The sequence below is a fragment of the Oncorhynchus mykiss genome, chromosome 22 (assembly GCF_057628025.1).
Source record: "Oncorhynchus mykiss isolate SJ-2025 chromosome 22, ASM5762802v1, whole genome shotgun sequence".
Lineage (NCBI taxonomy): Eukaryota > Metazoa > Chordata > Actinopteri > Salmoniformes > Salmonidae > Oncorhynchus > Oncorhynchus mykiss.
In genome coordinates this window covers 2,875,026-2,892,046 of record NC_143043.1, presented here as the reverse complement: position 1 = coordinate 2,892,046, position 17,021 = coordinate 2,875,026, and the positions used below count along the sequence as shown (strand labels likewise).

Sequence of the window (17,021 nt, the reverse complement as noted above, 5' to 3'; positions counted from 1 at the left end):
AATAAAAGATCCCAGAAATGTTCCATACGCACAAGCTTATTTCCCTCAAATTTTGTGCCCAGATTTGTTTAGATCCCCATTAGTGAGCATTTCTCCTTTGTCAAAATAATCCATCCACCTGACAGGTGTGACATATCAAGTAGCTGATTAAACAGCATGATCAGGTGCACCTTGTGCTGGGGACAATAGAAGGCCACGTTTTGTCACACAACACCACAAATGTCTCAAGTTGAGGGAGCGTGTTTGCAAGCCTCAATCCCGCAACTGTGCTGCCCGCTCATTCTGATTGGGTGGGCCTATGCCCACCCATGGCTTCACCCCTGCCCAGTCATGTGAAATCCATAGATTAGGGCCCAATTTATTTAAATGTAATGATTATATGACTGGTAACTCAGAAAAATTGTTTAAATTGTTGCATGTTGTTTATATTTTTGTTCAGTATAGCTGGCCTCATAGTACACCACTCAGGACAATTGGGGCAACATATAGGCTACCTCTTCTTAAGAAGGTGTGCTGCAGTACTGTGTAGTGGTGGCTGCTGTGGTCAAAACAGGGTTGGTGTTTTCTAACAGATGTGCTATTTCAATAAAAACCAGCCATAACATAACTGTCTACCATGAGTTAACCAAAAAACTCCACCCTGTGTCCCTGACCAGTGTAGCCTCTTACGCCTGAGGGGTGTGCTTCAAAGCCATACAGTACAGAGCTTGGAAAACTAGACGACATGTTGACTCAAAACATCCCATAATAAAGAACTTAATACATTTCATGTGATCAATAGAAAATCTGGAAAATCAGTTGTCTGAGCTCTAGGGGACAGGTCAGTTTTAAATATACTGAACAAAGATAAATGCAACCATTTCAAAGGTTATACTGAGTTACAGTTCATATAAGGAAATATGTCAATTTAAATCAATTCATTAAGCCCTAATCTATGGATTTCACGTGACTGGGAATACAGATATGAATCTGTTGGTCACAGATACGTATAAAAAAAATGTAAAGCCATGGAAGAACTGGGATGTTTTCAGCTTCCAGGAATTGTGTACTGATCTCTAAAACCACATTGGAGGCAGTTGCTGGTAGAGAAATAAACATAAAATTCTCTGGCAACAGGTCTGGTGGATATTCTTGCAGTCAAGAATGCTAATTGCATGTTTACTCAACCCTACCCCTAACCTAACCCTAAGTTTACTGTGGCATTGTGTACTGTGACAAGACTGCACATTTTAGAGAGTGGCCATTTGTCCCCAACACAAGGTGCACCTATGTAATGACCATGCTGTTTAATAACTTCTTTGGGATAGCGGGCAGCATTTTCACTTTGGATGAAAAGCGTGCCCAGAGTAAACTGCCTCCTACTCAGTCCCAGATGCTAATATATGCATATTATTATTAGTCTTGGATAGATAACACTCTGAAGTTTCTAAAACTGTTTGAATGATGTCTGTGAGTATAACAGAACTCATATGGCAGGCAAAAACCTGACAAAAAATCCAAACAGGAAGTGGGAAATCTGAGGTTTGTAGTTTTTGAACTCAGCCCCTATCGAATACACAGTGGGATATTGGTTATGTTGCACTTCCTAAGGCTTCCACTAGATGTCAACCGTCTTTAGAAACCTGTTTGAGGCTTCTACTGTGAAGGGGGGCCGAATGAGAGGGGATTGAGTCAGAGGTCTGCCAGCTGCCTCGATCTCAGTCACGCGCATTCACATGAGGTAGCTCTCGTTCCATTGCTTTTCTACAGACAATGGAATTCTCCGGTTGGAACATTTATGATAAAAACATCAAAGATTGATTCTATACAACCTGTTATATAACTTCTTGAAACTTTTTGTCCGACGTTCGGCTGGACCTGCACGCGCGTTTTGGATTTGTTAACCAAACGCCCTAACAAAAGGAGGTATATGGACATAAATGATGAACTTTGTGGAACTGGGATTCCTGGGAGTGCATTATGATGAAGATCAAAGGTAAGTGAATATTTATAATGCTATTTATGACTAATGTTGACTGCGCAACATGGCGGATATTTCTTTTGGCTGTTTTGGGCTCTGAGTGGCGTACTCAGATTATGCTTTTTCCGTAAAGTTTTTTAAAAAATCTGACACAGCGGTTGCATTAAGGAGAAGAGGATCTAAAATTCCATGCATAACACTTATAATGAGTATTTCTGTGAATTGATGTGGCTCTCTGCAAAATCACTGCATGTTTTGGAACAACTTAGCATAACAAGCCAATGTAAAATGAGATTTTTGGATAGAAATATGCACTTTATCGACCAAAACATACATGTATTGTGTAACATGAAGTCCTATGGGTGTCATCTGATGAAGATCAAAGGTCCTCTATATTTGTGCTTTTTGTGACTCCTCTCGTTGGCTGGAAAAATGGCTGGGTTTTTCTGTGACTTCGTGGTGACCTAACAATCGTTTGTGGAGCTTTCGCTGTAAAGCATTTTTTAAATCAGACACTGGCTGGATTAATGAGAATTTTATATTTAAAATGGTGCCTAATACTTGTATGTTTGAGAAATTGTATTTATTAGATTTTTGCAGATTTGTATTTGGCGCCCTGCAATTTCATTTCATTGGCTGTTGGGCGAGGGGTTATAGATAATCCATCCACCTGATAGGTGTGGCATATCAAGAAGCTGATTAACCTGTCTGGGAATAGGGTTCCGCTAGCACTATTCCCAGACAGGTTAATCAGCTTCTTGATATACTACACCTATCAGGTGGATGGATTATCTTGACAAAGCAGAAATGCTCACTAAAAGGGATCTAAACAAATTTGTGCACAAAATTTGAGAGAAATAAGCTTTTTATGCATTTGGAACATTTCTGGGATCTTTTATTTCGGCTCATGAAGCGTTTATATTTTTGTTCAGTGTATAGGAATGGAGTATACAGTGAGAAAAGTAGGAATTCCTGATTAATCAGGAAAAATCGCATCCCTGAAAAATTCGCATTTTAAGTAGAACACGATTATCTTCGGTTGTTCCTTCGCTGCCAACATGGACTCCACGGATGCTTCGGACAGAGTTTCAAGGTGGGAAAAAAGAGAAAAGTATGTCAAACTCTGTACAGTAAATCCACAGCCCCCTTCAACGGCTCTACCAGGTGGGCATCATGTCGGGGAACCAGACACGACCGAGGTGCTTTGACACCTCCCAGTGGATTTCATCTAGGTTGTACTTATGGTCAGGAATCAGCACCTCCTCCATGATGGACAGCTGGGACAACCTCCGACCGCACATCTTCACGAATTCCACGAACGCGCTGCACGACACCTCACACTCCCCAAGGCCAATGGCCGACAGCTGGGTGCAGCGCTTGGCGATGCGGATTAGCTCCTCGTCCAGTGGCCGCAGCCCATTGGCGCACACCACCAACTCCACCAACCGGGGGCAGTGAAGCCCCACGCGGCCCAGCACATCCTTACTGACTGAGCGACCAAAGTAGAGGTGGGTGATGGGGACTTCCTCCCTGAAGAAGGGGCCGAACTCGTCCTCGTAGAGGAAGAAGTACATGACCAGGTTGAACTTGGGCGAGTGGCGCAGCATAGCGTCCCAGCTGGACTTCCTGATGGTGTGGAAGTGCTGCCCGGGGTTCTCGCTGACCACATCAATGCGGAGATGCTCCAGGTGCACGTGTTTCTCAGAGGAGAGGGCTAATAACAGCTCATCACTCAGCAGGTGGTAGTTCAGCGCCAGCTCCCTCAGGCCATGGCACTGGTCCGCCACACACAGGATACCTGCACACACAGAAAACTTTGGTTTACAAATATAGTCCTATTATTACTCCAATTATAACATATGTCCCTATTAATTCAAATTAGTTTAGCTTTATAATAAATAAGTATATTTAACACACGTATATTGTGAGAATGTTGATATCACAAACAGAAAATGTTATAAGCAGTTTTGATATCTACAGTGGGGCAAAAAAGTATTTAGTCAGCCACCAATTGTGCAAGTTCTCCCACTTAAAAATATGAGAGAGGCCTGTAATTTGTAGGTGACCAAATACTTATTTTCCACCATAATTTGCAAATAAATAAATTAAAAATCCTACAATGTGATTTTCTGGATTTTGTTTCCTCATTTTGTCTGTCATAGTTTAAGTGTACCTATGATTAAAATTACAGGCCTCTCATCTTTTTAAGTGGGAGAACTTGCACAATTGGTGGCTGACTAAATACTTTTTTGCCCCACTGTATAGAGTATCAGAATGAGCAGGTTAAGTTTCATCTTGCACGCTAATGTTAACTAAATTCAGTTGGAGAGAATTTATTTGGCACATCTTAGATTGACTAAAACGCTCTTATCCAGAGCGACTTACAGGAGCAATTAGGGTTAAGTGCCTTGCTCAAGGACACAGACAGATTTTTCATCTAGTCAGCTCAGGGATTCGAACCAGCAACCTTTGGGTTAATGGCTCAAAGCTCTTAACCGCTAGGCTACCTATTGCCCACATAGTTAACTTAAAATTTATAAAATAAACCCAGCAAAAAAAGAAAAGTCCCTTTTTCAGGACCCTATCTTTCAAAGATAATTCGTAAAAATCCAAATAACTTCACAGATCGTCACAAACAATTAATGAACATGCACCTGTGGAACAGTCGTTAAGATATTAACAGCTTACAGACGGCAAGCAAATAAGGTCACAGTTATGAAAACTTAGTACACTAAAGAGGCCTTTCTACTGACTCTGAAAAACACCAAAAGAAAGATAACCAGGGTCCCTGCTCATCTGTGTGAACGTGCCTTACGCATGCTGCAAGGAGGCATGAGGACTGCAGATGTGGCCAAGGCAATTTCCATACTGTGAGACGCCTAAGACAGCGCTACATGGAGACCGGACAGACCGCTGATCGTCCTCGCAGTGGCAGACCACGTGTAACACCTGCACAGGATGGTTACATCCGAACATCACACCTGCGGGACAGGTACAGCATGGCAACAACAACTGCCCGAGTTACATCAGGAACACACAATCCCTCCATCAGTGCTCAGGCTGTCTGCAATAGGCTGAGAAAGGCTAGACTGAAGACTTGTAGGCCTGTTGTAAGGCATGTCCTCACCAGATATCAAACCCAAACAGGACTGGCAAAAAGTGCTCTTCACTGACGAGTCGCGGTTTTGTCTCACCAGGGGTGATGGTCGGATTCGCGTTTATCGTCGAAGGAATGAGCGTTACACCGAGGCCTGTACTCTGGAGCGGGATCGATTTGCAGGTGGAGGGTCCGTCATGGTCTGGGGTGGTGTGTCACAGCATCATCGGACTGAGCTTGTTGTCATTGCAGGCAATCTCAACGTTGTGCGTTACAGGGAAGACATCCTCCTCCCTCATGTGGTACCCTTCCTGCAGGCTCATCCTGACATGACCCTCCAGCATGACAATGTCACCAGCCATACTGCTCGTTCTGTATGTGATTTCCTTCAAGACAGGAATGTCAGTGTTCTGCCATGGCCAGCGAAGAGCCCGGACCTCAATCCCATTGAGCACATCTGGGACCTGTTGGATCGGAGGGTGAGGGCTAGGGCCATTTCCCCCCCCAGATATGTCCCGGAACTTGCAGATGCCTTGGTGGAAGAGTGGGGTAACATCTCACAGCAAGAACTTGCAAATCTGGTGCAGTCTCACTTAAGTTGCGCTGCATGAATGACTCGCCTCACGAAGCTCCCATTTTCCTTGTTGTGCTTCTTTGTAAACAAACACACGTGACTGGCTCAAACCGCTGTTTTGGAAAATTAGTACCGGTAAGCTTCATAGAAATAAAAAAAGGATACATGCGATCTGCTTATCTATTATCTAGTGCATGTTGACTGCAGGTATTTACTTAAAGTACTAATATTCAAAGCCCCAAAAAAGTAACTTAACATAGTGCTAGCAAATAATAAGGAATCCTCAAAGACAATGCTAACGAGCACATTGCAAACATTTTGTACAGTTCCTGACCTAAACTATACAAGTAACTCAAAAACACTACTCAGTTTGTTGCACGCACAAAATGAATATTAGCCCTTGATACAGGTGAGAATTCTCTGCTGTTACCAAGTGAATGCTTGATTATCGAAGAAGCTAATCATTTAACACTAAATTAGCAATCCAAATGCCCAACTGCTGAGCATTTAGCACATTTTAGACAGTTAACTTAATAGTTTTAAGATATCTCTGAATTAGAGAGGTGTGGGGGAGCTGCCTTAAATCGGCATCCACGTCTTCGGCGCCCAGGGAACTGCCTTGCTCAGTGGCAGAACACTACACCAATGAGGGGGGTAGTGAGACCAGGCAGTTTAAGTGTTAATGAGGGCTTTCACTGTTGAGCCCAAGGTTTTTGGTTTGAAACTACAGCTATGAAGGCCTCAGATATGACGCTGCCTCTCTAACTCACCGTCCCCTCCGTTCTCCCTCCCTCCATTGACAAAAAGGGGACACTGTCTTCCAGCTGATGGCAAAACTCAAGTCGCACTGCATTATTCCTGCCTCATGCACCAAATAATGTTAATCCGATGTCCAGATAAAGTGAAATATTACTCAATATAAAAAAAATGTAAAAAGGACAAGCCTATAATAATAACAAGCTTATCGAAACACTTTGCTATACTCATTCATTGCAGCTGCAGTGATGGTTGTAGCACATTTTATGGCTTATAAACATGTTGACAGTGCTGAATAACAAACATAAAATGATTCAAAAACAGCAGTGCTTTGGTTTTAAAGTTTTGAAATCTCACAGTATCAACTTTGCTGTGCACTCAAGGCTTCTTTTTTATTGTCTATGGCTGGAGGAAACTGTGAAGACACGGTGATCTGAGCTATTTGATTGGCCAGCGGTAGTCCTGTCGGTGCACTTGATTTGCTCAGGTGCACCTTCAGACACATGAAATGGTTCAAAATGTGAACACTTTGCCTTCCCGACACTACGGTTGCTGAATCAAGTGCACCTACCGCCAACAGCACGAAACAAATAAAACAAAAAATAGAAACTCCAAGGCTTAATCATTTTTAACAGAAACGTTTGGTGATTGACTAGGAATGCTTTGGAGATGGACCAGTCGATCGCTACCAATGGGTTGGCAACCACTGCTATAGAGGCTTCTTTTTTCTTTGACTTTGTGCAATTAACTTGCCAGCTATGAGACAAAACGACATAAATACTTTGAAAACAGCTACTGCAGCATTTATTTTGCTATAAATGTGATCATACTTTACTATTTTTATTCACAAATGCAAGTGAAATGCTCGGACTGTGGAGCCCTGACCACCTGCCAATGTGACTGGTGAAATAGACATACCCGCCAATGCAAAAATATATTTATGTTTTGAATTTCCTATTTAAAGTGTATATTTTTGTAATTACAGGTCTCATCTGTAAAGAGGCCTTGACCTCAGCATTTGGGGGGGGGGGGCAGGTCATACCAAGGATCATTTAGCTATTTGATTTAGAATTTTAGGACCCCTTAAGGTATCAACCAAATTAATTTAAAAAATGGTTAATTAAACACTTAATTTATTTGGCCTTATTACAATTAGCCCATAGAAATGCATTGAATAACAGCTTCATATGTGGATAAACATAGTCCAAGAGATTTCTAAAGGAAGTCTGTTCTGAAGTATCTATCTATCTGTATCTGTCGGAGAAATATAAGAACACATTTTTTTTTTTTTACATGTATTTAACCCCTCCTTTTAGCCACTAAACTGTCTCTATATACTTCCATTCATTTTTTTAAACAGAGTTGACACTTATTTGAGTGCCTAATCAGGAGTCGACTGGCGTTGCTCAGGGACCATTCAATGGAATAATCCATTCTAGGGATCATTCAATGACCATAAACTCAGACAAGCTACCTGCAGGGGAGACATGAGGGCAGCTGCTCATCTTCAACATCCTCAGCGTGTCGCTGTTGTTGGCCACCAGGACCTTCAGGGACGGGTCATCCACCGGTGTGTCGTCGATCTTCAGAGATGACAGGGACTTGGAGTTGACAAACACCACCGTCAGGGCCGAGATGAAATGAGACTGAAGGAGGAAAACAATCAGTCAACAGGTAAATAAAATGGATGATTGCAGGTGTAGGGTATAATAAAAGACCCTAAATCGTCAAAACGTTGCACTAATGGACTGCATCAATACACGGTGGACTGTTTAATGGAATTGCCTTGAAAGAATGAATGGAGAATGTGTTCAGGTTGAACTGTCTGCACACCGCTCCACTGTGGAATTACAGGCTCAGTGTAAACTGTGGAATTTTGACCTTTAAAACGGGAGCCAAAAGCTAATGGACAATCAAATCCTAGTTATAGAATAGTATTCACAATCAAGGTTACACATTAGAATGCCAACCATTGTCATGGAACATTTGGTACCAACAGTTTCCTGAACACTAAATATACAGTGCAGTCAGAAAATATTCAGACCCCTTGCAGCCTTATTCTAAATTGGATTAAATTGCCCCCCTCCATCAATCTACACAAAAACCCCACAATGACAAAGCAAAAACAGGTTATACATTTTTGCAAATGTATAAAATTAAATCAAACAGAAATATGACATTTACATAAGTATTCAGACCCTTTTTACTCAGTACTTTGTTGAAGCACCGCTGGCAGCGATTTAAACCTTGAGTCTTCTTGGGTGTGACACTACAAGCTTGGCACACCTGTATTTGGGGAGTTCTTCTCTGCAGATCCTCACAAGCTCTGCACAGCTATTTTCAGGTCTCTCCAGAGATGTTCAATCGGGGTCAAGCCCACTCAAGGACAGCAGAGACTTCTCCTGAAGCTCTTCCTGCATTGTCTTGGCTGTGTGCTTAGGGTTGTTGTCCTGTTGGAAAGTAAAACCTTCGCCCCAGTCTGAAGTTTTGAGCAGGTTTTCATCAAGGATCTCTACTTTTCTCCGTTCATCTTTCCCTCAATCTTGGACTGGTCTCCCAGTCCCTGCCACTGAAAAACATCTCCACATCATGACGCTGCCACCACCATGCTCCGTAGGGATGGTGCAAGGTTTCCTCCAGACATGACACTTGGCATTCAGGCCAAAGAGTTCTTGGTTTCATCAGACCAGAGAATCGTGTTTCTCGTGGTCTAAGAATCCTTCAGGTGCCCTTTGGCAAACTCCAAGTGGGCTGTCATGTGCCTTTTACTGATGAGTGGCTTCTGTCTGGCCACTCTACATTAAAATGCCTGATTGGTGGAGTGCTGCAGAGATGGGAGAACCTTCTAGAAGGACAACCATCTCCACAGAGAAACTCTGGCGCTCTGTCAGAGTGTCCATTGGGTTCTCGGTCACCTCCCTGACCAAGGCCCTTCTCCCCTGATTGCTCAGTTTGGCCGAGCGGCCAGCTCTAGGAAATGCCTTGGTTCCAAAATCCTTCCATTTGAGAATGGAGGTCACTGTGTTCTTGGGGACCTTCAATGCTGCAGACATTTTTTGTACCCTTCCCCAGGTCTGTGCCTTGACACGATCCTGTCACGGAGCTCTACGGACAATTCCTGCGACCTCATGGCTTGGTTTTTGCTCTGACATGCACTGTCAACTGTGGGACCTTATATACACAGGTGTGTTCCCTTACAAATCATGTCCAAATCAATTTGGAGAAACATCTCAAGGATGATCAATGGAAACAGGATGCACCTGAGCTCAATTCTCTCATAGCAAAGGGTCTGAATACTTTAAAGAAGGTTTCTGTTTTTTATTTGTAATACATTTGCAAACATTTCTAAAAACCTGTTTTCACTTTGTCATTATTGGGTAGATTGATGTCGAAAAAGTAATGGGGTCTGAATACTTTCCGAATACACTGTAAGGCCAATCTTTGGCTCTGGTTCCAACAGGCTGAGTGTAAGCTACCTTGGGCAACTCCATGAAGCTGGGTCTGGCCGTAGAGATGAGCCCTAGTGTCTTTAGTGAACAGTTCACCAGCTGGGAGAGAATGTCACAGGCTGCCTCTGCAGATTCCGTGCTGCTGTCCACCTAGAGATAAAATAAAAAAACAATTAAAAAAAACAATATATACTTAAAAATATAAACACAAAATGTTGGTCCCATGTTTCATGGAAATAAAAGAGCTCCGAGATGTTCCAGATGTACAAAAAGTGTATCTCAAATTTTGTGCACAAATTTGTTTTACATCCCTGTTGGTGAGCATTTCTCCTTAGCCAAGATATTCCAGCCACCTGACAGGTGTGGTATCAACAAGCTGATTAAACAGTACGATCACTACACAGGTGCATCTTGTGCTGGGAACAAAAGACCACTAAAATGTGCAGTTTGTCACCAACGCCACAGATGCCTCAAGGTGAGGGAGCGTGGCATGCTGACTGCAGGAATGTCCACCAGAGAATTGAAAATGTTAATTTCTCTATCATATTCAATTGACCAATTTCCTTATATATATATCCCTAACGCAAACATTTTGAAATAGTTGCATGTTGCATTTATATTTTTGTTCACCCAACACTTGACCTCTGATGCCAATCATACAATTAAATATTGATTTCGCATACCATTCTTAATCAAAAACAAACAATTGCAGATTCCCCTCAATTTCTTTTCAGCATCGGTGGCAAAGTTGACGTAAGTAGTCCGCGTGGGCCTGTTTTGAAGCTCATTTCCTGCAATTCAGCATTTTGCAATGCGCATGACAGAAATGGTGCAGTTTAAAAGCTAATTTCCTATGGTTTATGCCGTGTTATTATGCCATCTGTGTGACTCAAACATATCATGAATGGGGGCCCCATACCATTCATTTTTATTTTAGATTCTCCCTTTTATTTTGGTTATTGTTAGTTCTCAAAGATGATCTTATTTAAACGATTAATGGACAAACGCAACGATTAATGGACAAAGGGGAAACACTGAATTCCCACTCACTTTGAAGCTGACATACTGTAGGTGGTTCGAATGCCTCTTGATGATCTGTTTGATTAGGTCTGGGTGTGTCGCCTTCAGGTAAGAACTGGCAGGCTGGTTCAGCTCAAACTCAAAGCACCTCCATAGCTCGGGCATGTGGAAAGCTTGGTTCCAGCCACGGCACACTTGCGAGGCATACGCCCGATCCAGAAGAGGCAGGAATTGGAAGATGTTGAGCAGGATCTCCTGAGGGAGCAGTGCCCAGTCGAAGCCAAACTCGCAGAGATCTACATCAGTCTCTTCCTCCTCCTCCTCTTGCTGCTTCTCTTTGCTTGGCTGTAGCTTCCGCACCTTCTTGCAGGACTCGGTTGGGCCCTCGCTGGAAGAGCTGCAGGCGTCCTCATCTCCTTTCACCCTCTTCATCCTATAGGAGGAGACACACAACGAGGTTTGGTGGGAATAATACATCGCAAATCATTGGCCTGCTGGCAATTATAGTTTATTAAACATGGGATTTCGTACATTAAAATCACAGCATACAATGCCATAATTATAGAAGAATAACAGCCAGGTAACAATACAAAAAAGTGATCTTATTTTATTGCCTAATTGAAACTAATAACTGCTACTGCATTCCTGGCATACAACATTTTCACAATATTAGGCAGGGTAGGAACGTCAAAAGTTCCGGTTTGGACACTAGTGTAGAGCGCCTGGTTAAATTATGTTTAGGAACATTTTTTCAATCTCTAAAATGGCTAATACTATTGAGAAATGTGTGACTATTGAAAAAAGGCTGAGTTTGCTTTGTTTTCTATAATCCTAAATTACGATATTTTATTATTTTGCCATATCTAATTACCAAAAATATAAAAGACATGCAACAATTTCAATTATTTTGTCAATTGAAATAAATTAATTAGACCCTAATTTATGGATTTCACATGACTGGGCAGGGGTGCAGCATATTTTTCCCCCCACAAAGGGGCTTTATTACAGACAGAAATACTTGTCAGAGCCATTGGAGTTGGTTAACTTCTCTAGGATAGGCGGCAGCATTAGGAATTTTGGATGAAAAGCATGCCCAAATTCAACTGCCTGCTCCTCATCCCCAGAAGATAAGACTGAGCCTGTGGCACTCTGCCAGACCACTCACTCAAAGAGCTCTTATGAGCCCCTCCTTTAGAGTAGAAGCATCAAACACGTTTCTAAAGACTGTTGACATCTAGTGGAAGCCGTAGGAAGTGCAAAATGACCAATATCCCACTGTGTATTCGATGGGGGCTGAGTTCAAAAACTACAAACCTCAGATTTCCCACTTCCTGGTTGGATTTTTTCTCAGGCCTGGCATATGAGTTCTGTTATACTCTGACATCATTCAAACAGAGTGTTTTATATCCAAATCTACTAATTATATGCATATTCTAGCTTTTATGGCTGAGTAGCAGGCAGCTTAATTTGGGTACGCTTTTCATCCAAAATTCCCAATACTGCCCCCTACCCCAAAGAAGTTAAACAGCATGATCATTACACAGGTTCACCTTGTGCAGAGGACAATAAAAGGCCATTCTAAAATGTGCAGTTTTGTCACACAACACAATGCCACAGATGTATAAAGTTGAGGGAGCATGCAATTGGCATACTGACTGCAAGAATGTCCACCAGAGCTGTTGCCAAATAATTCAAAGTTCATTTTTCTACCATAAGCTGCCTCCGTGTTTTTTTTAATAGAATTTGGCAATAGGTCCAACCGGCCTCAACCCTAGACCACATGCACCCACGCCAGTCCAGTACCTCCACATCCGGCTTCTTCACCTGTGGGATTGTCTGCAAGACCCACTGGTTGATGCTTATTTATAAAACCCTCTTAGGCCTCACTCCCCCCTCTGAGATATCTACTGCAGCTCTCATCCTCCACATATAAAACCCGTTCTGCCAGTCAGATTTTGTTGACGGTCCCAAAAGCACACACATCCCTGGTCGCTTGTCTTTTCAATTCGCTGCAGCTAGCGACTGGAATGAGCTGCAACAAACACTCGAACTAGACAGTTTTATCTCAATCCCTTTATTCAAAGACTCAATCATGGACACTCTTACTGACAGTTGTGGCTTATTTGCGTGATGTATTGTTGTCTCTACCTTCTTGCCCTTTGTGCTGTTGTCTGTGCCCAGTAATGTTTGTACCATGTTGTGTTGCTACCATGCTGTGTTGTCATGTGTTGCTGCCTTGCTATGTTGTCGTCTTAGGTCTCTTTATGTAGTGTTGTGTTGTCTCTCTTGTCCTATATTTATATTATTATTTGTTTTAATCCCAGCCCCCATCCCCTCTGGAGACCTTTTGACTTTTGGTAGGCAGTCATTGTAACAAATAATGTGTTCTTCAATGACTTGCCTAGTTAAATAAAGGTTAAATAAACATTTTTAATACAATTTTAAAAATGGTAAGGGTAGGCAACAACGCTGATCCTCAACACTTAGTCCCCTCCTGCACTCCCTGTTCACCCACAACTGCATGGCCAAACACGACTCCAACACCATCATTAAGTTTGCTGACGACACACAAGAGTGGTAGGCCTGATCACTGACAACGATGAGACAGCCCATAGGGAGGTCAGAGACCTGGCAGGTGAACAACCTCTCCCTCAATGTGAGAAAGACAAAGGAGCTGATCGTGTACTACAGGAAAAGGAGGGCCGAACAGGCCCCCATTAACATTGACTGAGCTGTAGTGGAGCAGGAGGAGGGTTTCAAGTTCCTTGGTGTCCACATCACCAACAAACTATCATGGTCCAAACACAGCAAGACAGTCGTGAAGAGGGCACGACAACACCTTATCCCCCTCAGGAGACTGAAAAGATTTGGCATTGGTCCCCAGATCCTCAAAAAGTTCTAGAGCTGCACCATCAAGAGCATCCTGAAGGGTTGCATCACCGCCTGGTATGGCTCAGCATCTGACCGTAAGGCACTACAGAGGGTAGTGTTTTTTTTACACTGCTGCTACTCGCTGTTTATTATCTATGCATATTTACTTCACCCCTACCTACATGTACAAATGACCTCGACTAACCTGTACCCCGGTACATTGACTCGGTACCGGTACACCCTGTATATATTTTTACTTTCGTTTATTTGGTAAATATTTTAACTCTTTCTTGAATTGCACTGTTGGTTAAGGGCTTGTAAGTAAGCATTTCCGAGTAAGGTGTACACGTGCTGTATTCAGCACATTTGACAAGATTTGATTTGGGTTTTGGAAAGTGCAAGTTGATGACCTTGATGATCCTTTCAAATAAATATAGGGGTATTATTCTGGTGACATGAGATCATCGATGCTTGGCTCCCATTTGACAAATAAAAATAATAAAAATAATCAGTCGGGTCTCAATTTACTGTAGAATAAACAAAGTGCAATTTCAAGACTTGGTTGAGCATCAAAAATTGTTCACTTGATATATCAGTCACTGATAGTCACTCAATTAGCCCATGTCAGCTAACTTTCTTTTAGATTGGTAAATTAGTCTAGTGGGCAGCTATCTAAACTGGTAATAATCAAAGTCAAGGTTGATTTTGTTAGTCTCACTCTATGGCAAAATACAGAGCAACTGGAGCCACTAATGATGAGGTAAGATTTTTTGTGACCCCCACCCCCGATGTACACTACACATGCGCTCTAGCCAACAGCAGGCAGTTGACAATACCAGCACACTCGCTATACAATATTTTTTTGTGAGAAACCCATAAGCAGTTGAAAATGCGATGGAAACCAATTTCTTGTATTTTTTATTCGGCAAATGGGAATTCTACCGCAAAAGGTATTTTTATGTGCACTACGTCATCTTTATCTGCAACAAGTCAAATTGATGGAAACATTTCAAAATGTAGCGAACAGTTCTGCAGGCTGTCATCTAACCAGTGACGTAAAAAATATATCCAGTAACCATGTGGTTTTGAGTTTAAACAGCGCATTGCAACTTGACAAAAACAACAGTTTTTGGAGAGTGAAGTTTATAAGGTGCTCGTATAAAAAAAATATGATTACTATTGTTGTACATGCATGTGTAAAAACTACATTTTATGTTTAGATGTTCAATATATCAAACGGTTTCTGCATATTGGCATTGGGCTATTTATAAACATGTTCTACTGTTAGCAAGAACAGCATCATTTTCAACTTAAATTTGAGGAATATAAACATAACTCAACATTAATTTTCAATGGTATTGTTCTTAAATCAGGTAAAACGTTGTGATTGATTTATTTTGATGATATACCAGAAATCACCAAAACGGGTTTGCACTGCCTACTATGGGGCCATACAGCCATTGGAGCCAGAAGGGCAACTGTAACATTAACTACAAACTAGGACTATACAATGATGAGAAACCTAACGCAAGTTAGTTAGCCATTACAATAAAGTTATTTGACAACTACTTAGAAATTCATAGCTAGCTAGTTAGCATCCTTCCACGCATGAGGATACTGTCTGGCCAAGTTTGCTGTGCCAAAGTTAACCTAAGTTATTTAACTAAGTGGCAGCATTTTACGAGCTAGTCAAATTATTGGTAGATAACTAACCCCAACGTTAAACCGACAATGAAATTATATTATAGTTGACCCATCCCCTTACCTTATGTTTACACTTGACAGCTGGATAGCTGTTGACGTGAAAAAATCCGATCACTGGCAACTTCAACCTCGGCCGACACTTGAACAACTCATTCACCCGAGCCAAATATCGCCACATTTACAGTTTCCTTTTAGATAATGTTCGTGTGTTGTGCTATATCTCCGGTGACGTAAATTACTTTGCGGGAGTTTCAGCTGACCCCCCATCCGTGAAATGGCGACGTGTTGTTGTGACAGTAGCGGTGCATTGTGGGTGATACTGTATGAAATGGCTTCCTCTTCTTCGGTGGGATTTATTCGCTTTTGGCATCCGACGGTAATGTTGCTTTACCGCCACCTACTATACTGGAGTGTGGGCCAGAGAAGAGGAGAAACTAAATCCTACCTGCCAGCCCCGTTGCTCTTAAAAAAAAAAAATAATAATAATATTTGAGACTATATCTAATGATGTTCTACTCAATATTCTCTTTGAACTAATTTCCTGGTTCACCTTCTCCCTCATACTAGATATCAGCCTCTCCCTTTCCTCTGATACTGCCCACACTGTAGCAATACACCCACAATGTAACAGGGCTCCCGGTTGGCGCAGTAGTCTAAGACACTGCATCGTAGTGCAAGAGGCACCACTGCAGTACCTGGTTTGAATCCAGGCTGCATCACATCCGGCCGTGATTGGGAGTCCCATAAGGTGGGGCACTATTGGCCCAGCGTCATCTGGGTTTGGCAGGGGTAGGCTGTCGTTAAATAAAGGTTCAAAACAATAATCATACATGTAAGGTCTTATTCAACACAGCCGGTTGTTCTGCCCAGATCAGTCTAGGGTCAAAGTATACCCCCAAGGGATCTGAAGGCCCTGACAAAATCCAAGTTTCTCCCATATAACCTCAAGCGTACCTCATCTCCCACCTTCCTCCTGGTAAAGAACACTGTCAGAGTTCTCTTACAGAAATATAAATATTTAACATTCATGAAAATACAGCTTCACTTCTTGTTAATCCAGCCGCTGTGTCAGATTTCAAAAAGGCTTTACTGCAAAAGCACACCATGCAATTATCTGAGGACAGCTCCCCGCATACAAAAGCATGAAAAACATTTTTCAACCAGGCAGGTGCGCCACAAAAGTCAGAAATAGTGATAAAATAAATGCCTTACCTTTGAAGATCTTCTTTTGTTGGCACTCCAAAAGGTCACAGCTACATCACAAATGGTCCTTTTGTTCAAAAATGTCCTTTATCCTTTATATCCCAAAAAACTCAGTTTAGCTGGCACGCTTCAGTCAATAATCCACCGGTTTCCCTCCTTCAAAATGCATACAAAATTAATCCCAAACGTTCCCAATAAACTTCTCCAAACAAGTCAAAGAACGTTTATAATCAAACCTCAGGTACTCTAATACGTAATTAAATTATACAATTTAAGACAGAGAAGCCCTAGGAACTGCAATCTGGGAGGTTTTGCCTCATAATAAACATGACAGCCATTGGAAACAATGGTAGGCTGAAATTATAATTTTTGGGGGTTTGTCCTCAG

At 42.0% G+C, this 17,021-nt stretch overlaps 1 protein-coding gene across 1 annotated transcript; it reads right to left on the bottom strand.

Moving 5' to 3' along the window:
* Nucleotides 1-2,823: 2,823 nt before the first annotated feature.
* On the bottom strand, nucleotides 2,824-15,791 carry fbxl3a (F-box and leucine rich repeat protein 3a). The gene is made up of 5 exons (XM_021578607.3): nucleotides 15,493-15,791; nucleotides 10,887-11,289; nucleotides 9,864-9,986; nucleotides 7,862-8,033; nucleotides 2,824-3,758 (listed from the first exon to the last, which is right to left on the bottom strand). The coding sequence occupies exons 2-5, from the start codon at nucleotides 11,286-11,288 to the stop codon at nucleotides 3,118-3,120; spliced, it is 1,338 nt and encodes a 445-aa protein (XP_021434282.1). The 5' UTR covers nucleotide 11,289; nucleotides 15,493-15,791; the 3' UTR covers nucleotides 2,824-3,117.
* Nucleotides 15,792-17,021: the final 1,230 nt, after the last annotated feature.

Excerpts from the sequence above, each read along its gene's own strand:
- fbxl3a (XM_021578607.3), bottom strand. The coding sequence starts at position 11,288 with ATGAAGAGGGTGAAAGGAGATGAGGACGCCTGCAGCTCTTCCAGCGAG. Across the intron at positions 9,987-10,886 it reads TACAGTATGTCAGCTTCAAA|GTGGACAGCAGCACGGAATC; the intron begins GTGAGTGGGAAT and ends TTTTATCTCTAG. Across the intron at positions 8,034-9,863 it reads GCTTCATGGAGTTGCCCAAG|TCTCATTTCATCTCGGCCCT; the intron begins GTAGCTTACACT and ends TTCCTCCTTCAG.